Raw genomic sequence first — 23,743 nt, forward strand, 5'->3', positions numbered from 1 at the left:
TATTCTAAAATATTTTGGTTTTTTTAAGGATACTTTGCGTTATCGATCAAGTGACATAGGGCCTCTTGCTTGAGATGCGCGAGTGAATTTCCACGTCAAATCACCTGGCAGGCAGGGTGGAAGTTCTGTGCTTTGTACCTGCATACACATATTGACGGACCGACCACACGCACTTGAGGAACTCGCGTCGTTTTGAATTGTAATTTTTTTTTTATCTCCAAGCCCTAAAGTAATATGCTATTTATGAACTTCAAAATCAAAACGAGAAAGATTTTAAATTTTTTTCCGCAAAGGAAAATTTTCCGGAAAAACGCGTGTGAATTTTTCATTCTCCATTGAAATGTGTACAAAAGTGAAAAGTTGAAGCCCAAAATTGGCACTTTCCTTAATTTTCAGTACTTTGAAATTCATGGGAGTAAAAATATGGCCAATTTCGAACATATTATTTTTTACCCCCCCGAAAAACCTACCCACAATGCCCCCCCCCCATCATTTGGGTAATTTTTAATTTTTGATCATTTAAGCGCTCTTGCTTGAGATGCGCGAGTGAATTTCCACGTCAAATCACCTGGCAGGCAGGGTGGAAGTTACTTGCTGTGTACTTGATACATACACATACCCGAAAAACCCACCCAAAATGCCCCCCATCATTTGAGCAATTTTCAATTTTTGCTCATAGAAGAGGCCCTATGTCACATGATCGATAACGCAAAATAACGAAACATTTTAATAAAACCTAAGAAAAGACCAGAATATTGTAAAAAAACACAAAATTGCACAACATTCTCTAAAATAACGGAAAATATCAGTAGATATTCTAAGGTAACACTGAATTTCAGGAGATATTCTAAAATATTTTGTTTTTTAAGGATACTTTGCGTTATCGATCAAGTGACATAGGGCCTAATAATGCTAGAATGTTTCATTACATACGTACCAAAACATGTCAAGGCCAATGGATTTCTATGGTCATTGACCTATTTGAATGCGAAATCTAACAACGGGCCGAAAACACACCACCACCACCACCCCCCACAACCACCGCCCCCACTCCTGTAAAACGTGAGCTAACGTGTGAATCGGGAAATGTGTGTGTAACTGTCCAACCGGGACTATCCAAATGCGCTTATGCTATGTTGCATTGCATGTGTGGATATATCCCCACTTTGTTGGCAAATGTCGTGTGTGTATCCCCAGTTAAATAGTATGGAATCAGATTGGGGTATGCATCCCCATGCCTGCCCCTAACTAATGCGTTTAGCGCCCTCTAGTGGGGTTGTATAGCCCTATTATCGTAAAAAGTAAACCGAGGATATCCCCGTTCGCAGGCGTATCCCCAGTTTATATGTATAGGAACAGAAATGTATTCCCGTTTTATACGTGTTACGCACCCCCCCACACACACACGACACAACTACGCAAATTGAGATTCAAAGTAAGTTAATATATTGTCAATTGTACATGCGACCCATGCGTGGGTGTATAGGCATATTATTATAATGCATCACGTATACACAAATGTACATTTAAGTGTTAAATCAGTCAATTTAAATTTGAATGAATTTAATTTTGAATGAGGCCTGTACTTACCGTCAGTACAATCCGAGAAACGTATTGTCCATATACATAAAAAGCAGCTGCATATATAGCACCAAACACAAAATTAATGCATTGAATTTATAAAGATACCACTTTGCTGTTATCGGATGGTATACATAGGATTGGCTACATGTACTTGAACTTGAACCTTCAACATTTACTCAACCCAGAAGTAAAACACAATCAAAATTCAGACATGAATTGATTGCAACATACAGAACCTGTGATTCTAATGACGAGGTTCCATAATAAATGTACAATGCAATTACTCATACATGGAGGTATAGAGACCTTTTTTGCTTTTTTGCTGTATCATACAAATTACAATTACTCAATGTGGTAGCAAACTAGCAACGTAGAGACCTGTTTTGTCTTTTCGCTGTATCATTATTAGGGACTGGTCAGTAATAACATAAATTGGGGATTGGGGAATTAAGTGGGGGCTGGGGGTCTGTTTTAGGGCGAGTGCGATTTGTTTAAGAATTAGGGCTGTGCAATAATTATGATGAGCCTGGGGGCAAGAATGTTTTGGCAAGTCGAAGGGGGTGGATTTTTGGCACAGTGAAAGAGGGCGGCAATAAAACACACTAGAAAGGTTTATAGGAAAACAGCCCGTGGAAAAAGAAAAAGAGAAATTTTGTTTTGTTATGTTGCCCTCAAGTGGGAAAAATGAAAAAAAAAACGTCGTCGGGTGATTATCTTTTTTTTAAACCTTCAATTTAAAAAAATTCCCATTCAATAGTGCTTCTTCCATTAGGGACATTTTGATTACTGGATACTTGTTAGATAATCAATTTAAGACTAGTCTTTCAATAAAATATTAATTTGAAGTGAAAACATTGATTATTTGAAAAAATCTGTAAAAATCGTCATTCAAAAAAAAAAAGCGACCCTGATTTTTCAGGATTTAGGGTCGGTCTTACATCGGTGAAACCTCAAGACTCTTTGGCACAAGAATGAAAGAACAAAATCTGAATTGAATGTAGCTTCGCAAAAACCTTACACCAGGGCCCAACGAAAAACATCAAAGTACCCCTAAGAAATCTGCTCTCACAGACCATGTCGCTAGGACAATCGCGTGCTCGGTTAGGACGAAGCCAAAATAAGAAACATTGAAACCAACAGGAAAAGAAGACACATAAAGGAATCGATTTGGATAAGAAAGAGGGACCAGGCTAATACACTCAACAGGGATTGTGGCAACAACTTCCTTCCGCACATATGACTATAGTTACTAACAGCGCAATCAACGTCAGCTACCAATAGGAAGCAACAGACGAGAAAGGTCATTCACTTTGAGAGAGTGCACGAAACGTCATTGAGGTTTGTCAACAGCACCTATTTTATTGGATTTGTTTTAGAACCTTACAAATAATTTTAATCGGACAATCCTGATGAATCTTTTTGCGGATAACCATTATGTCGTTGCACTTAGACAACTTCGGCGCGGGAGTTTTGAATATCGCGTGTTTAGAACCGACTGGAAGGCTTGAAGGAGTACCAACTTCCCTTAACAGTCACTTTTGTGGACTTCAAAAAGCCTTCGACTCCATCAACAGGTCCGTCATGTTTTCAGTGCTGCGGCGTTATGGAATACCAAAGGTTGTGGTCAATGCCATCCAGGTGCTCTACAAAGACTCCAATAGTGCCGTTATGGTAGATGGCAGTATCTCAGAGCCTTTCCAAGTAACAACTGGAGTGCTTCAGGGTGATGTGCCATTCCTGTTCATTATCCTGGTAGACTACCTTCTGAAGAAATCAACTTCTGGAATTGACGCTGGAATTGTTACCTACCCACGTCGGTCAAGCAGGTATCCTGCCAAGATGCTGAATGACCTGGATTTTGCTGATGATATTGCCCTGCTGGAATCTTCCATAGACCGGGCCCAGTCACAGCTTCCCAGCAAACACAAAAACGTTTTTAAAACGTTTTAAATAAGTTATATTTTGGGTTTTGGTTTAGGTAAAAACGTTTTAATAACATTAAAATGTCGGGTTATATAAAGGTCATGAAATCGTTTTAAAACGTTTTGTATGAAAACACACTACAACAATATTTTAAAAATGTTTTCGAAATGTCATTGTAAACTATTTTTGCAAACATTTTTGGCCAAATATTTTATCAACACTTAAATAACATTATGTTAAATTACAGAAATGTTGTTCTTAAAATGTTTTTTACAAAACGTTTTAATAACATTTAAATGTCGGGTTATATAAAGGTCGTGAAAACATTTTAAAAACGTTACTGTAAATATTTTGGGCAAACATTTTTTGCAAAATATGTTTTCAACCCCAAAATAACATTCTGTTTAGAATGATTTTGGAATGTTATTAAAACGTTTTTATACCCTTTATATAACCCGACATTTAAATGTTTTCTATAAAACATTTGTGTTTGCTGTGCAGTATACTACCAACAAATGTTATTTAATGTTATGAAAACGTTTTATACCATTAATGTACCCTTTATATAACCCGACATTTAAACGTTTTCTGACAAACTTTTATACCCTTTTGCGAATGATGTCGACAACGTTTTGTGTTTGCTGGGTTACTAGGACTGCAACTGCAGCAGCAGATCTAGGCCTTGTCATCAGCGCACCTAAGACAGAATATATAACTGCAAACTGTAACGCCCAACCAGCACTTGAAGTCTATGTTAGTACCATCAACCATGTCACAGATTTCAAGTATTTGGGTTCCAAGATGGGCTCTAGTGTTGGAGACCTAAGAAGAAGAAAAGCACTAGCCTGGGCAGCTTTCTGGAAACTGGAACGCCTTTGGAGAAGCCCGTCCTTGCCAATCGAAACAAAAATCAAGCTGTTTCAGACAACGTGTGTTACTGTCTTTCTGTACGGGTGCGAGTCATGGGTAATTACCAAGGACATGGAAAACAAGATCAGTGCATTTGCAACATCTTGCTACAGAGTCATGTTAAACATCAAGCGTGTGGATTGGATTCCAAATGAAACCATCTACAACCTGACCAAGACCACTCCACTGGTTGCCAGAGTCAAGCTGGTCAAGATTCATCAACTCAAATTTCTTGGCCATATACTGCGTCTTGAAGATGGCGAGCCTGTGAAAGAATATGCCCTTTACATAAGGGCATATAAGGGAGTTCATCAATTTACGTCATCCGGAGTATACGTAAGATGCATCATCGAGGGATTAACTTCTCCTACCTGCCTGACGATTAGCGACAAGGATGAGTTATTGGTTGGCGATAACAGTTGCATCAAAATATATATACCACTAAATAATATGATTGACTGACTTTCAGTTTACCCACAAATAGCGGATTTATAAAATGTATCTTCGAAGCCATTTTATAAGACGTACTGGTTTGACCATCAGCGACAATGATGTTTTGCTGTTACCGATGAAAATTAAATCAAAATATTTTGGGTTTTCATGACTTATGGGTAAAAATATTTGCCGAGCTTTGAATTAACTCTCGCTCATTCACTTAACTCATGTGTGACTTCTAATAAAAGGCACTGGTTCCTGTAGTATTCCTCATTCAAACCAATGCAATGCACGACCTTGGAGTTATCTGCATGATTTTGGCGGGCTATTTTGAAACAGTCATGGTTGCACATGCATGTACTTCTTCTGAAAGCCTGATAGGATATACAGCTTATAGAACACGGATAACATCTATGCACAATAGTGAATTTATATTTTTTTTCAACAGACTTCTTAAAAGTAGGAGCTAAGAAAGTGGCTGTATCAGTCGCTTAAAATAATGCTAATTAAAAACAATCTTTTTGGACGACTAGACATATTACCGCAGAAGATATGCATTACATCCCTTATCAGGCACAAGATAAGAACCAGTAATCACATGTCTCTCCTATAATGTAGATTGGAAAATGCTGAAGGAGATGTAATCGTCCCAAATGAACTAATGTAAAAACTCGATAGTTAGCATATTAGTTACTATCGAGCGCTTTTAAAACATGCAAACAAGAAGAGCCCCATCCACAAAAGTGTAAAGGGTTTTGAGCAATCATCGATACACATAGTTATACGTCGTATACGAACTTGAAGAAGTAAACCTGCAAATTTGTGTCTCAACCCCATTAGACACTGAAATAGCTACAATGATATGCAAATTATGCAAATTGTAACATATAGACCATTTTGGTTATGTGATGTAAATAATCTGCAATAATAATTATCAAAAGTAACCTGTTTTGAAATATACCATTATATCATGTTTTTATGTCGTGTTTTAATGTTGACTGTCATTTTCAATGTTTACCCCCTTTCAAAGGAAGCATGACGCCTTCATACTTATTATCTATATCATTATAAACATGAAGTCGTGATTGTACGTTATCAGGGCTACTGCAATTTCTTTTTTCGTCTGTACCCCAGAAGTTTTATTCCCCCACCAAGAAAATTGGCTACGTAAAACCAGAACAAAATATACTCGTCCCCCGACCCCCCTAAATTGTAATGCTTCCGTCTCCACTGATTCCAATCATAAATGTCATCATCATCATCATCAGTCGGCTGCGGAGCAGGCGACTACAAGCTTTCTCCAACTGTTGCGATCTTGGGCAAGCGAAACAATTTTGTTTGGCTGCAGCATCCCTTCAGTATCTCCCAGGAGGTGCTGTACATACTGTAAGTACAGTGTCCTCTTCCCATGTGGTGGAATATAAAGGGCATATTCTTTCACAGGCTCGTCATCTTCAAGACGCAGTATATGGTCGAGAAATTTGAGTTAATGAATCTTGACTCGGGCAACCAGTGGAGTGGTGTTGGTCAGATTGTAGATGGTTTCATTTGGAATCCGATCCACACGCTTGATGTTTAACATGACTCTGTAGCAAGATGTTGCAAAGGTATTGATCTTGTTTTCCATGTCCTTGGTGATTACCCATGTCTCGCACCCGTACAGAAGGATAGTGACACAGGTTGTCTCAAACAGCTTGATTTTTGTTTCGATTGGCAGGGATGGGTTTCTCCAAAGGCGTTCCAGTTTCCAGAAAGCGGCCCAGGCTAGTGCTTTTCTTCTTTTCAGGTCTCCAACACTAGAGCCCATCTTGGAAACCAAGTACTTGAAGTCTGTCGCATGGTTGATGGTACTACCATAGACTTCAAGTGCTGGCTGGGCGTTACAGTTTGCAGTCATACATTCTGTCTTAGGTGCGCTGATGACAAGGTAAATGTATGGTTTATTAATACTGGGTTGCATAAACATACTTATGCTACTTTAAAACATTTCCACAATTCCATTTATATTAATGACATGGGTACAATAATATTTCATTGCACATGAATACAAATTTTAGTATCATTGATGTTTCCTCTGCCATTTGAATGGTGCATTATGATGGGGGACTGGGTCAAAATATTTTGAATCTATATAAGGGGGGGGGGGGCAAAAAGTTTTAGGTCCATTAAGAGGGGGGCCCTCACCAAAGTATTTCTGAACACTCCCTTACAATATTTGTCAAATTTTATGTCAAAAGCACACTTATATTGTCCATACACTAGAGTCACTAGAATGAGCAATGGCCAATTCTCTTTAAATTGCAAATATTGTGCAAAAAGTTACTATTTTCGCCTGTTTTGTCATACGGTTGTAAATTCAATGAACTATGACTTTGCTAAAAGAGCGCTTGCAAATTAATATGTTTTTGGTTTCTAAAGAAGTCAATTGTAAGGCTTGCACTTGAATATATGTGTTGAAAGAATAATCGGAAGCGTGCGTATTGACAAACCACCGTGCGTTTTAAAATCAAAAACTGACAAATATTCGGATTTTATATATGCAGACCAAACAAATGACTGCCAGTGGTGTAGATTTCTTTTTGATACGGGGGGATGGAGTTGGAAAAAATTCTTGAAGTATACTGCCCCACCACGACAAAACAAGTTAACTGACATTTTTGCGAAATTGATTTTTTTTAAATGTTTTTGAACTCGGGGCAACTCGTTACATATGTTGAACTAAAAATATTTTTTTGTAAAACATCCCAAGAGCCAGATATCAGCATATCGAAATGAGTTAACTGCATCATTTACCTCACAAAACAATTTATCTGACAAGGCCTATGGAGTTTTACACACTTAACACTTCAATGATTATTATTGATTATTGAACAATGCTTCAGCAATTCACAGTTTGGTCTCTAATTCAATACTAAACTGATGAAATATGGTGTAAAAGTTGAATAAATGCGCGCAAAAAATTGCACTTTGGGGGGCTAAAATGGGCAAATATGAGGTTAATTTCGTCAGAAACACATTATCAGGCGTCAACATTGGGGGGATTATTGAATGGGCCATCCTCCCTGACAAAATATTGGGGGGATTTATACCCCCCCCCCCCCACCACCACGGATCTACGCCTATGATGACTGCCGACTTCATTCGTCAACCCTGCAGAGCCCAGAACATACCACAGTACAAGGTGCAGTGTAGGCCACTGGTAGAGGTAGTCTAAAGCAGATAACATACCAGATCAGTGACCAGGGTGTTGTCAATAGCCTTAGTCCCTCGGCCCATGGTCTCAAAACTAAGTCACTAACTAACACTTGTTCAGATAGTTCATTCTTGTCTTCTTTACCAATGCAGACGACATTAATGAAGTACATTTATTTATGTTTGCTTGATATGTTAATTAAATTAATGGATAGTTTACATATATTGCAATGTAAATATTGTGAATCATACTCTAGCATTATTTATCATATTGCATGGCAATAACATGAAAACCCACTCACTCCGATTAATGTCCTATCTCATTGTGTCTCGACCATTATATTTGTGGTAGAATAAGTGTGGCCGTTCAAAGCGACCACTAAAGGATTGTGTCCAACATACCCAGTAAACATTAAGCATTCATGCTGGAAATAGCCTCATATTGTCTTTGACATTTCTATAACTAGCAGAAAACATAACGTTAAGTCAAAGTAATCTGATTGTTGTTGTTATGTGTGTACACTGGAGAGCACTCAAATAAAATTGTTATTGTTAAAGAAGAACATCAAATAAAATATACACGTTTGTTTTGTGCATGCTACAAAAGAAATCTGCAATCCGTCATTCGGCACTATGCTAAATCAGCGAAGAATTACGTCCAGTATAAAAAAAGAACTGCTTTATAACAAATTTTCATTTCTCTAGAAAATATTTATCTTTAGAGCAGTCCTCTCCGACCCCTACTCCACTTGATCATGTTGATACCACTCTGGTTACACCCCTGGATAAAGCCACTGAATTCCAATAAATTTCCGATACAGAGATTCTAAATTTATGATGTCTTAATTGATGCGCTAGAAAAGTATCGCTTGATTTCAAAATCCATGTGAAGATCCGAACCTTCCATTTTCTCTCGGTAAAGCTTATCGAATGCTTCGTTTTGAGCCACTGTAAACTGATTCTTCCAGTCTCCGACTATACCTGTAAATAAAGATAATGAAAATAAGCATCAATAGAACATTTCAAATCAAGATCGGAAAAGTTTGGAAAACCAGGAGCTGCGAGCGGTATTGATTAGGTGAGCGAGGTTGTCAAAATGGTGGACAAGATCCTGAATCAGAGTATACCCTTTTGTGCGAAGATGCAGCTTATTTAGCCAATGTCAACATGGGGTCAGCAAGTAAAATATTTTCCTAACATGACCTCTGCTATTTGGCACTTCACTATAATGGCAAATTATACTTGGCAACGTAAACATCAATCTCTTACACAAGATAAACCAAAATAAATAGGACAAGTGAAGAAGTAAAAAAAAAGGTGGAAATGGATTGACCATGTGATAAGGATGGAAGACAATAGCCACTGCATAACAGCACTTTCCTGGGTTCCAGAAGGCAGACGAAAAGTTGGCCATTTTGAGACAACGTGGAGGCGGACAGTGGGAAAAGAAAGGAAGAAACTGGGGTGGAGGCCATATGGAATGAAACCAAGCCAATAGCTATAGAGACAGGGACAGCTGGAGGAGGAGACTTGCAGCTTTATGGGCCATAGGGGCCGAAGAGGATAGGTAAGGTAAGGTAAATGGAACGGGAATGGGTGAGCACTTTCAGGTGCCAAAAATTCAGAGATCAAGACTTAGGAAGTCAATAGTGAGTAAACATTTAGGTTTTGTTTGAATGAAATCTTTTTAGTTATAATAATAATTCAATAAACCTGGTGGTCGAATTCCAGTGATACTCTGCAACTCTACTAAGTTTTACTACACAAAAACGTCAACGATTGCTTCCGAGGTAACATTTAAACAATATTATTTTTATTAATCTCTGGCAGCTTAAATTCCTAACTTTACGGTACTAAAAGTGTTCGCTCATTCGATTGTTTGTTTTTAATACCTTTCCTGATAATAGACGGTGCGCCAATCTTTGGTTTTCCTGATTTGTCATTAGTCGTGTTAAACCTTTGTTTCATGCTATCCACATCACTCTTGGCAACAATACGGTCTATGGCTTCATCTGACAGAGGGTGCCCTAGAAAATCGGCTATTTGGACAACTGCTCCTCGCAGATCCTGCAATGGATCATAGAATGAGAAGATGATTTTACCAAGACGGATTTGTTCTCAGGATATCTTAGGATTTTACAACTGTAAGTATCGCCTGTACTTTTCATGATATCGACTGCGAGATTCATGCAATGATAAAATAAATCAATGTTAGCACTGTTTAAGCAAAATTTTGAACACTTGACAATTTTCATTACAACTTTTCAAAACTGTATTGACACCAACGTTTTCACACTCCCCTCAAAATGAAAAATTAAAGATGACCTGATTCGTATATAGTTAAAGCTACTACAGTTTTTGCCAAAAATCAGGATAATTCAGAATCGTTCAGATATTGCCGATTTGGGGTTTGAAAATTGAGTGAAATTATTATTATTATTTTAATTTCTAATTCTCAGAAAAACATTTGACAGTAGAATTGGCATGAGACTTCAGTAGCGAAGTTAGCAGCAAGATGACTGGGGTGCGGAAAAATTGGGCAAAAATTGTCCAAAATGGTCAAAAAAGATCTCAAATGTCAGCGGCCTCGAGGGGGGGGGGTCACAAAGGGTGCAGCTTCCACCTTCCCCCTCTCTACGCCTCTGCAAAAATGGCTCTACTCAGACCCCCCCCACATTCCCCATACAGATTATACTGTGACTCGAAATTTTTGACTGTACTCGACTGAGAAATTGTTAAAATTGACTCGATTCGACCATGAAATGATTCAACTCTTTACAACTCTGATTGGCATGATTGTTCATTTAATAGTTTGTTGATTACTGACTGCTACAGACTATTTATCAACAGTCAAATTCCCCGTGTATTGTATGCTGTGAATTCTCGCATATTCATGAAAGCCGATCGTCTAAACAATCACGCCAGCGTTGCATGCCTTCGCGTATACCATGTATACGCGATAGAGCTTTCCGTATCTTCTCGTTCACGCGAAGCAGTTTTGCATGTCATGCGGTGCGTTGCAGTTTTGCCTGTCGCATTTCATGGAACAATCGGCCCTCATTATCGGGTGATGCTGAGACTTTGTTTGGAGTTTGTCTGTTATCTCTTTCGTCCATGATGCTGATATTGACCAAGCTATTTCAATGGCCCAAGATTGCAGCAGTTAACGGAAACATGTTATCACCTGTTCAATATGGGATACTAATACCATTCAATGTAGTTTTGTATAGATGGAAACTACCACGGAATCAGATAAATAGGAACTCAAATGATTTAATCAAAATATAGCCCCGCAGGGGCTATGAAAATCTTCAAAAAAGGTGGATAAACTTGCTGTTGTGTTTAAATACAGACAGCACAAAATACTAAAGTACCAGTAATGTTCAACCCCTTCATATCGTAATCAAAGACAAATATGTCAAAAATTACAGCAGCCAATATCTGGACTCTTTAGCTCTGATTTAAGACCACATTAGTTGAAATCGGTTAAGAATGAAAGAAATGGTGATTAAAAACCAAAAAAAGGAATGAAATCAAAAGTTACATTTTATTGTTCTAATGGAAAGCACAGCGCTGGTTCTCTTGTTACAGAACGCTTTGTGTACAAATCATTAGGGTATGCAATGGAGCAATATACATGATCTAACACTTCTGAAGTTGCATTTTCCTTGGGATTTTGGGTCATCGTGTCTTCATTTCGTAACCGTTTTCAGCCAATGAGGCGCTTTAAATCCAAGCTAAAAGATGTAGCTATTGGCTGCTGTTTCTGTCCAATTATGACATTATGTCTTTGTTTAGGATATATTAGTGTAAAATAAAATAACTTGATTCTTTTCGGATTGCATAATCCAAATCATGCAAACACCGGAACATTCTCATCAATAGAGGTTGTGACATATACCGTAAATATGGCGGATTTCTCAAATATGTCAAATGCATTCAACAAAAGCATGATTGCAAACTATCGCGACAGTTCGTCTCACACACATACCAAATGCACTACGATCAAATAGGTTGATGACAATATTTGATTGAATAGACTGCACTGCGCCATGATTACAGTGAAGGACACTGGTTCAAATCATTTGTTTGGAGCCAATTGATAAAAGCATGCAGGGCTTCTATAAATTTGCAACACTAACGTGTTTTCTACTCACCCGTTTCATATCTTCAAATTTCAGAAAAAGAAAGTTTTTGTCATGACGATGTTTTTTCCAAAATCCCAAGTTGAAGGTAAACCAGGAACCGTATACCACTATACAAACAAATTACATGCGAATAATTTTGACTTAGGTGAAACGTCCAAACAAATCCCTAATACGTTCATGGAAAGCAATCTTAAGGGCTTGAAAAGAAGTTTTGCACCACGAATAATGCAAATCCTAAACACGTTTGCGGACTTGACTAAGGAATCCATTATCGAACTAGACTGATACATTCGTTCTGTCTGGTTGCACTGAGACTGCGCGGTTATGTCCAATTTTACCTTTAGACCGAGTTTGTAGGTTTTTAGAACTTCACGACGCTGTACAGCGACGTGGTACACGGGCGCCGTAAGTCAGTCGCGCTGTGGTACACAACCAAAGTCGCAGCGAATATTCTCAGAAGTCCAAAAAGATATGAACTGCGCAGTGTAGACGACTCATGTCGTGAATTGATCATATACGAGTACGACCATCAAGTGCCACTTGAGAGATTACAATGGGGGATTTGTAGTGCATGATCAATAGTACAGCTTCACGGGATCAGGGTTTACAGTCACTTGATAACAATATCTCTAATCGGGGTGTCTGGCCATCTCAAGTGGCTATCGTATCAACCTACACAATTTTTGAGGATTTCTGCAAATATATTAGGGATTTCTCTTTAGGGACTTGTTAAGGGATTTCCCTTGCGCTTAAGGGATTTGTTTGGACGCCTCGCCCTTGCTTTTGGATCATATTTGACACTTCAATGATCGAAGTTATGTATTAAGTAGCTTACCTATTACTGGTAATTCTAAGCACCGCCCCAAGATTAGTGTTACAGTTACGTTTTAGGTAGAAGTTAGGGTAGGTGTTATGACTAGTGTTATGTTTTAGGGTTAGCAGTAAGAGGTAGTCGTTGCTGACAGCTAATATTCACTTACTTTCGTCTGTGCAATACTGCTCAATAAACGTATCCCATTGCTCGTGTTTAGGGTTATACTTGCTGGGCCGCAGGAAATGCCAATAGGAAACGGCTAAATCCTTCGGGTTGCGAAGTACAAATATTACCTGAAAAAAAAATCACACAGAAAAAGTCAATAAATAAATGAAGCTATCAATGTATCCATCAATAAATCAATCCCCTGTCCTTCATCACCGTCATCGTCGTCAGCATCAACAACGCCATAATCATTCATAACCATCCCATAAATGTGGTTGCGAAACTCAAATATTACCTGAAAAATGCAAACCAATCAATCAATCAATTAATAAATCAACCACTCACTCACTCACTCAATCAATCAATCAATCAATCAATCAATCAATCACCCGTCCGCTGCCCTTCCTTACCATCACCGTCATCGTCGTCGTCATCATCATCATCATCATCATCATCATCGTCATCATCATTATCATCGTCATCATCATCATTATCATCATCATCATCATCATCATCATCATCATCAGCATCATCATTATCATCATCATCATCATCATCATCATCATCATCATTATCATCATCGTCATCATCATTATCAACATCATCAACATCATCATCATCAACATCATTATCATAGCAATCAACCCATTACCTTTCCTTTCCCTTCATATATTTGTTTTGGCATCATATGCTCAGGTAGATGTGTCATCAACACTCTTGGTGATGGCCAATCCTTGGCACGCTCATACTGAGGTACCCTCATCAGAGGCGGCAACGATTCAGGGTTCTTAGTCCCAGGCTGAGCGAAGTCAAACTCCATCGGCCCAGGTTGTTTAGTGCGATCAATATTTTCTTCATGTCCATCTTTCATTACTAAGTTTACAATTTCAACTGTCCAATGTGTACCTGTAAGGGAACATGTCACTGATATTGTCATGGAATGAAAAAAAAACGTTATGTGCATTTGAAGACCTGAGCGCAAGAAGACCGTAAGTCCACTTGGCCCCTCAACATGTATACACTAAAGTTGCGTATAGTTTCGTAGAGTTTGGTAATGTTTTATATATTCAGGGGCCAAAACAAATCTTTCACAACCTTTCATGATGTTTTCACCCTTGAACATGTATTAAACATTATAAAACCCTGAGAAACTATATGTAACTTTAGTGTATACATGTTGAGGGGCTAAGTGGACTTACGGTCTTCTTGCGCTCAGGTCTTCATTTAAACTCATTATTATTTTGTGTTTTAAAATGAAATGTACTCTCCCGGTGTACTCTCAATCCATTTTTTAAAAACTTTTTACAATTATTTAAAAAAGTATTTCGTGATCATAGCATCTTCCTTTTAGGCCTTTTTTCAGTAGATATCCGCGAAAAAGCTTATTCCCAAAATGTCAATTCTCGCTATTCGCAATAAGGGCGCCGCCAGCGGTTTGCGATGTAATCGTGATGTATCATGGGAAAAGGTCGACATCCAAGTCCGCGCAATACGAATATTACCATGCTATTACATAGGAACACGTGACAATATTTTTTAATTTGTCAAAATAAAGGTGTTACACGCGAATCGATACTCAATAATACTTAATAATGTGATTTGAAATGTGTACAATTAATTTTTTTTCTATCGATTTGCGTGTAATACCGTTATATTGACAAACTAAAAATATTGTCACGTGTTCCTATGTAATAGCATGGTAATATTCGTATTGCACGGACTTGGATGTCGACCTTTTCCCATGATACATCACGATTTTCCCATGATACATCACGATTACATCGCAAACCGCTGGCGGCGCCCTTATTGCGAATAGCGAGAATTGATTCCGATTTTGCGTTTGCGAGTTATGCATGATTATGCGTATTACACTGCCCCGTAGACAATGTGTTGTAATTTCGTTCTGGTGTACCAGAACGTAATTCAAAATGTCAAGATATTGCTAAACGAATTAATCTGTAAGAAATGTTTTATACATAAACATTATGAAGGTTATTATGGAGGTTTCCAGTGGTGTAACTGTAAAAATCTCAACTTTTTTGAGAAAAGTGGGGAGGATGATGCTGTGGATCACGAAATTCCTTTTTAAGGGGAAGCTGCACTGAAAAAAGTGATTTTCTAAAGTATTTGACCTGTGCACTTGTAAATTGGTGGGAATGTGTATGCTGATCAAACTTAGCGATTCCAGCCAAAAAAATTATCGTCGTTATAATGGTTGCCATGGTAACGGCGGCCATGTTGGATTTTCACATGATGTCGTTGCGCGCCATTTTTCTCAATCGTTCTTTGGTATTTTTTTCTGAAATTTATTTTATTTGACAAATGTAGGTCTAATTAAAAAAATTACAGAGGGAATTTTCAAAAAAGGTTGTATGGTTACGCTACGGTGCATTAAAATTGGTAAATTTGCGTATTTTGGCGGAAAATTTACGAAAACGGGTCGTTTCCATGGTTACCAGATGTTTTTCAAAATTTCCTTCTGTAAATATTTAGATACAGGTATGTCCAACATACTTGCCAAAAATAAGCTCAAGCAGATGCACCATTACCAAGAAAAGTGACGCGCAAGGTAAAAAATGACGCGAAATAACATCTGGCAGAAAATGGCATTTTAAGTCTAGAAACACTTAATATGTTAATTAGGCAGCAATTATGCATATCAAATATTATAAAATCATGTTTCTGTCAACAATAACATTTATATTAATTATTAGCACTCTTTATAGACAATAAACATATAACATTATTCAGAAATTAATTTTTAGCTGGAAATTCCTTAAATATCGCCCCTTGAAAACAATACAATACATAAGAAATACATTACGTGTATTAGTATAGGACAGAATTCAATTCGCGACTTTTTCGCATTACGTTGTTCCATTTGATTACTTGCAACTTCTGAACCAAATGTCCGATTTGAATCAAATAAAAAGCAAATAAAGGCCCAAATTCTATAGATTTTTAATTTAGAAAAAACATAAAAAGACAAAAATACCCCTATTTCACAACAATCCTGGTGCAGCTTCCCCTTAAATGAATTGAAGAGAATATTAAATAATAATATACAAGCATTAGACTTTTCGCGAAAGAAAAATTACACTGATACATAGTTCATTACCTGCTTTTGGATATGTTGTAACCCAGACGTCATCATCTCTGACATCGTAATCTTTCAAGGCTTTTACCACCTCTTCTGACACCATCCAGAAGAATTTGACACCGTCATGAACTACTTCCGGGGTAAGGTCACCCTTCATGACAGTAAGATCGCCAAGAGACGAACCCTTTTTCTTATCATCTGCCATGTTGTTAATGGAGCTCTGTGATGAGAATGAAATCGAAAAACACGTTGGTGATTCTGACCCCTTAGGCACCAGGACCAAATATGTTCGATCTTTGGATCGACCGTTGATGCTGCTTCGATTGTTATTAATGAACTAATTAATGAGAAAAGTAGGTAATAAGGATACGCATCCTGCACAAGAACAAATTAACACAATGGGGAACGATTGCTCGCTACAAGAGGAAAATGAATATATTCTTTCTTATTAATGAGAATTAATGCTAAATTTATATGGGTCAATATCAATACATACTAAGATTCATATGTTATCACAATTAACAATAGTCAATTCATTGATTTCATAATAAGGATTCACCAAGCATCGATAGTAGATCGAAAGAGCTAACGTATTGTTTCTATTGCCTTATTTTGCTCCTGGACGACATACCTCATAGAGTAGCATTTTATTCAATTTTATGGCCTAATGGAAATTTTATACTTCCAATTTTTTTTTTTAAACTGCAAGTTGGATTCATCTCTCTAACAAAACCATAATAATATGCTGGCAATATGTTGATGGTTCAACATTGGCTAACAACCGTTTGCACCCCTACCCTAGCAATCTTCGGGACCCGGCTTCGGGAGGACTTCGAAAATTTCAGTGCGTGGTCCTGCAATAAGAAGTTAATCCTGAACCACAAAATGCCAGGCCATCCAAATTTACTTTAAAGCAATAACGTGCCATTTCAATATTTGTTTTCCACAAAATGTTAGTTTTCACTGATCATATTATATCCCCTTTTAATTTAGCGCCAACAAATGAGGTTAAACAAAGAATATTGCTATTATATTGTAGCGCTTATATGATTATCTTCAGTGCGTGTATTAGTTCGTATTAATGCGTAATTCTTAAAGTCTCTAGTACACAAATGTTGTTGTTCCCAAAACAAAATATTGTCCCATGGGTGGGGAAAGGTCATTGAATTTTTACATGGGGTCAAATTTCAAACTTCATCAAATTGTATCGAAAACATTGCTAATGTATTCCTCAGGTCATAAGGATTCAGAAAATGTAAAGTTTTATCTATCTAGCACGTACCGTTCCTGAGTTATTATCAAAAAGGTCAAAGGTCAACTGTTGACCTCTAAAGGGTCAACATTTTAAACTTGCTTCGATCTTGATGAAAATGGTGTCAAAATCTTTGTGTTAATAAATGATCTTAAATAATGCTAGAATGTTTCATTACATACGTACCAAAACATGTCAAGGCCAATGGATTTCTATGGTCATTGACCTATTTTAATGCGAAATCTAACAACGGGCCGAAAACACACCACCACCACCCCCACAACCACCGCCCCCACTCCTGTAAAACGTGAGCTAACGTGTGAATCGGGAAATGTGTGTGTAACTGTCCAACCGGGACTATCCAAATGCGCTTATGCTATGTTGCATTGCATGTGTGGATATATCCCCACTTTGTTGGCAAATGTCGTGTGTGTATCCCCAGTTAAATAGTATGGAATCAGATTGGGGTATGCATCCCCCATGCCTGCCCCTAACTAATGCGTTTAGCGCCCTCTAGTGGGGTTGTATAGCCCTATTATCGTAAAAAGTAAACCGAGGATATCCCCGTTCGCAGGCGTATCCCCAGTTTATATGTATAGGAACAGAAATGTATTCCCGTTTTATACGTTTTACGCACCCCCCCCCCTCCACACACACACCCCCACACACGACACAACTACGCAAATTGAGATTCAAAGTAAGTTAATATATTGTCAATTGTACATGCGACCCATGCGTGGGTGTATAGGCATATTATTATAATGCATCACGTATACACAAATGTACATTTAAGTGTTAATTTAAATTTGAATGAATTTAATTTTGAATGAGGCCTGTACTTACCGTCAGTACAATCCGAGAAACGTATTGTCCATATACATAAAAAGCAGCTGCATATATAGCACCAAACACAAAATTAATGCATTGAATTTATAAAGATACCACTTTGCTGTTATCGGATGGTATACATAGGATTGGCTACATGTACTTGAACTTGAACCTTCAACATTTACTCAACCCAGAAGTAAAACACAATCAAAATTCAGACATGAATTGATTGCAACATACAGAACCTGTGATTCTAATGACGAGGTTCCATAATAAATGTACAATGCAATTACTCATACATGGAGGTATAGAGACCTTTTTTGCTTTTTTTCTGTATCACACACATTACAATTACTCAATGTGGTGGCAACGTAGAGACCTGTTTTGCCTTTTCGCTGTATCATTATTAGGGACTGGTCAGTAATAACATAGATTTTACGTCAGATCGGGGATTGGGGAATTAAGTGGGGGCTGTGGGTCTGTTTTAGGGTGAGCGCGATTTGTTTAAGAATTAGGGCTGTGCAATAATGATGAGCCTGGGGGCAAGAATGTTTTGGCAAGTCGAAGGGGGGAGGATTTTTGGCACAGTGAAAGAGGGCGGCAATAAAACACACTAGAAAGGTTTATAGGAAAACAGCCCGTGGAAAAAGAAAAAAAGAAATTTTGTTTTGTTATGTTGCCCTCAAGTGGGAAAAATGAAAAAAAAAAAACGTCGTCGGTGATTATCTTTTTTTAAACTTTCAATTTAAAAAATTCCCATTCAATAATGCTTCTTCCATTAGGGACATTTTGATTACTGGATACTTGTTAGATAATCAATTTAAGACTAGTCTTTCAATAAAATATTAATTTGAAGTGAAAACATTGATTATTTGAAAAAATCTGTAAAAATCGTCATTCAAAAAAAAAAAAAAAACGACCCTGATTTTTCAGGATTTAGGGTCGGTCTTACATCGGTGAAACCTCAAGACTATTTGGCACAAGAATGAAAGAACAAAATCTGAATTGAATGTAGCTTCGCAAAAACCTTACACCAGGGCCCAACGAAAAACATCAAAGTACCCCTAAGAAATCTGCTCTCACAGACCATGTCGCTAGGACAATCGCGTGCTCGGTTAGGACGAAGCCAAAATAAGAAACATTGAAACCAACAGGAAAAGAAGACACATAAAGGAATCGATTTGGATAAGAAAGAGGGACCAGGCTAATACACTCAACAGGGATTGTGGCAACAACTTCCTTCCGCACATATGACTATAGTTACTAACAGCGCAATCAACGTCAGCTACCAATAGGAAGCAACAGACGAGAAAGGTCATTCACTTTGAGAGAGTGCACGAAACGTCATTGAGGTTTGTCAACAGCACCTATTTTATTGGATTTGTTTTAGAAGCTTACAAATAATTTTAATCGGACAATCCTGATGAATCTTTTTGCGGATAACCATTATGTCGTTGCACTTAGACAACTTCGGCGCGGGAGTTTTGAATATCGCGTGTTTAGAACCTACTGGAAGGCTTCAAGGAGTACCAACTTCCCTTAACAGTCACTTTTGTGGACTTCAAAAAAGCCTTCGACTCCATCAACAGGTCCGTCATGTTTTCAGTGCTGCGGCGTTATGGAATACCAAAGGTTGTGGTCAATGCCATCCAGGTGCTCTACAAAGACTCCAATAGTGCCGTTATGGTAGATGGCAGTATCTCAGAGCCTTCCCAAGTAACAACTGGAGTGCTTCAGGGTGATGCGCCATTCCTGTTCATTATCCTGGTAGACTACCTTCTGAAGAAATCAACTTCTGGAATTGACGCTGGAATTGTTACCTACCCACGTCGGTCAAGCAGGTATCCTGCCAAGATGCTGAATGACCTGGATTTTGCTGATGATATTGCCCTGCTGGAATCTTCCATAGACCGGCCCAGTCACAGCTTCCCAGCAAACACAAAAACGTTTTAAAACGTTTTAAATAAGTTATATTTTGGGTTTTGGTTTAGGTAAAAACGTTTTAATAACATTAAAATGTCGGGTTATATAAAGGTCATGAAATCTTTTTAAAACGTTTTGTATGAAAACACACTACAACAATATTTTAAAAATGTTTTCGAAATGTCATTGTAAACTATTTTTGCAAACACTTTTGGCCAAATATTTTATCAACACTTAAATAACATTATGTTAAATTATTTGCACCCAGCAAACACAGAAATGTTCTTAAAATGTTTTTTACAAAACGTTTTAATAACATTTAAATGTCGGGTTATATAAAGGTCGTGAAAACATTTTAAAAACGTTACTGTAAATATTTTGGGCAAACATTTTTTGCAAAATATGTTTTCAACCCCAAAATAACATTCTGTTTAGAATGATTTGTACCAAGTTTTCTAAAATGTTTTTGGAATGTTATTAAAACGTTTTTATACCCTTTATATAACCCGACATTTAAATGTTTTCTATAAAACATTTGTGTTTGCTGTGCAGTAAATTACCAACAAATGTTATTTAATGTTATGAAAACGTTTTATACCATTAATGTACCCTTTATATAACCCGACATTTAAACGTTTTCTGACAAACTTTTATACCCTTTTGCGAATGATGTCGACAACGTTTTGTGTTTGCTGGGTTACTAGGACTGCAACTGCAGCAGCAGATCTAGGCCTTGTCATCAGCGCACATAAGACAGAATATATAACTGCAAACTGTAACGCCCAACCAGCACTTGAAGTCTATGTTAGTACCATCAACCATGTCACAGATTTCAAGTATTTGGGTTCCAAGATGGGCTCTAGTGTTGGAGACCTAAAAAGAAGAAAAGCACTAGCCTGGGCAGCTTTCTGGAAACTGGAACGCCTTTGGAGAAGCCCGTCCTTGCCAATCGAAACAAAAATCAAGCTGTTTCAGACAACGTGTGTTACTGTCTTTCTGTACGGGTGCGAGTCATGGGTAATTACCAAGGACATGGAAAACAAGATCAGTGCATTTGCAACATCTTGCTACAGAGTCATGTTAAACATCAAGCGTGTGGATCAGATTCCAAATGAAACCATCTACAACCTGACCAACACCACTCCACTGGTTGCCAGAGTCAAGCTGGTCAAGATTCATCAACTCAAATTTCTTGGCCATATACTGCGTCTTGAAGATGGCGAGCCTGTGAAAGAATATGCCCTTTACATTCCACCACATGGGAAGAGGAAACCGGGACGGCCGCGCACACTGTACTTACAGTATGTCCAGCACCTCCTGGGAGATACTGAAGGGATGCTGCAGGCAAACAAAATTGTTTCGCTTGCCCAAGATCGCATTAGTTGGAGAAAGCTTGTAGTCGCCTGCTCCGCAGCCGACTGATGATGATGATGTTTTTATTCATTTTTATTGTCAATATGAGTTTGTTTTAAATAATTATTTTTCTAACATGTAAGGCATTATAATGTTATGATTGCCGGAGACTCCCTTTAACTATGGGGATATCGGCTTTAATATTATTGCTATGTTGTCCTACAAGCACAATGAATTTGGCTGAATCCAAACATGATTAGGTGAATTTGGGACTGCCACGTGTGCAAGCATTAGCTAAAATAACCAGGTTTGAAAGAAATTAAACAAATTCATTTTAAAAGATTGTACATTATATATCATTACCGCTTCAAGTAAAGACGTGACGAAAGTAAGAGTTTCAGAAAGCAATCGGTTGGTGGAAGTAAGAGACGGATGAACCAGAGACCTCTGTACTTGTACCTGATTGTGAACTCAGGTTTAGAGACCGTTAAGACATGGTTGGAAGTACTGACTGTCTATGCAGTGAGGACTTATTTTACTATGATTACTATGGGTTGACATTTTGGCCTCCCTTTGGATTAAAGAAAAAAAAGAGATTTTCAAAAGGGATTTCAAAAATATAATGTGTTTATACGAAGTCATTTAAAAGTAAAAATCAAATAAGGATTCGGAGTCGCGGAAATGGTGCAAATCTATACATATAATATATACAACGAAGACATAAGAAGACCACAATTAAGTGATCACAGAATACGATTTGGTTACCTCAGTTAGCTTAAATTGAAGCTAACATAAACATAAATATTGAGAAAATTGGTCAAAATTAGAAATTCGCAATTTGAGACCTCATTTTGGACATTTCCGTGATATTTCATTCATTTAATTACATTTCCAATCTTTTTCAAGAAACATTGGCAACTGGAATCCCAGTTGTTTTCGCAAAGCAAACTTGGAAATCCAGACATTATTTTCTGGAATAGCCCATTCTGTATAGCTTCCACTCTTCCCCGCATTAGAGCCCCTCGTGACTTTGACTGAGGAACTTCATTCCGAGGTTTTGCCTCGATCTGAGTAGTTATGACTGGGCGATTTCGAACCGTCTACAGATGGTACCCATTGTGGCCTTGAATTCCACAGCCTTCCTTATTCTTGTACTTCATAATTCATGAGGGGTTTCTGCCATATACTGACACGCTGACAGGATGTGTGTTGTCAGTAGAGGTTAATAGAGTTACCTCACGTAATCACCCTGATTGCAAGATGTTATTTGTATCCCAAGATATTGATTCTTAAAAATGTTCAGAAATTGTCTGTATTAGAAAAAGGGCTAACTGGAAGCCTTTTAACCCTGCTATGAAAGTGGCACTTGGTAATTGAACAACAAGGAAACTGATTTGAAAATAGCAAATGACAAAAAGTGATTGGTTTGGGTGTATTTTTTGTTTAACTTTCAGCTCTGAGACAGAACTTAAAAGCTATTTTATATAGATGGTCCCTATGCAGATTCGCATGTTCTCAAAGACCACCAGACATAATAAAAATAAAAATTGAATAATAAGTTAAAATGGATCTTACTGTCTAGTTACACATTTGATGTTGTTTCAGTTACAATCTGATATAATAACCATAACACTTGCATATCGAGCTAAACTCACAGGATGGATACACACATTATTTTCAAGTAAATATTTTCCTTTTTTTTCACTTTTTACCGTTTCCGGTGTATCAAATCTAATTTTGGTTCTGAGGTCACCTACAAAAATATAAAATATACATTTGCTCTTATTTTTAGGTGGCATTCCAATGTATAATCATCTGAGTTAAAAAAAAGAAGCTACCATTTACACAACTAATGTTATAAGAGAGGAGGTAGAACTTATTGAATGACCCTCGTACGAGTAGCAAAAAGTGGACCTCCCTAAGAAGAGGTGGGGTGGAAAGGAAGCGATTTTAGGCAGGTCATTTTGAGAATTCACCATCCCGGGGTACACATAAATATTGTACAGCCCCTTAGAGTGTAACTCAACCGAGCGATTGCTACACCAGCTTATACCTGGGAATTCCCCTGCATGTCACAACTGAACTGTTTATCCTTGCCCTGGCCACGCTCATCGCCA

General features: G+C 37.7%; 2 protein-coding genes across 2 annotated transcripts in view; both read right to left on the reverse strand.

Moving 5' to 3' along the window:
* LOC140141002 (sulfotransferase 1A1-like) overlaps nt 1-1,911 on the reverse strand; it is an 11,810-nt gene extending 9,899 nt beyond the window's left edge. Inside the window, exon 1 of the mRNA XM_072162777.1 lies at nt 1,591-1,911. The gene's annotated coding sequence lies outside the window, so the exon portion shown is untranslated. The remainder of the gene's footprint in view (nt 1-1,590) is intronic.
* A 6,452-nt stretch (nt 1,912-8,363) lies between these two features.
* Nucleotides 8,364-18,662, reverse strand: LOC140141001 (sulfotransferase 1A1-like). Its single transcript, XM_072162776.1, has 7 exons — nt 18,366-18,662; nt 16,289-16,490; nt 13,823-14,076; nt 13,172-13,298; nt 12,201-12,298; nt 9,936-10,110; nt 8,364-9,024 (listed from the first exon to the last, which is right to left on the reverse strand). Exons 2-7 carry the CDS (start codon nt 16,473-16,475, stop codon nt 8,876-8,878), a joined length of 990 nt encoding a protein of 329 aa, XP_072018877.1. The 5' UTR covers nt 16,476-16,490; nt 18,366-18,662; the 3' UTR covers nt 8,364-8,875.
* Nucleotides 18,663-23,743: the final 5,081 nt, after the last annotated feature.

The sequence above is a fragment of the Amphiura filiformis genome, chromosome 19, assembly GCF_039555335.1.
Source record: "Amphiura filiformis chromosome 19, Afil_fr2py, whole genome shotgun sequence".
NCBI lineage: Eukaryota > Metazoa > Echinodermata > Ophiuroidea > Amphilepidida > Amphiuridae > Amphiura > Amphiura filiformis.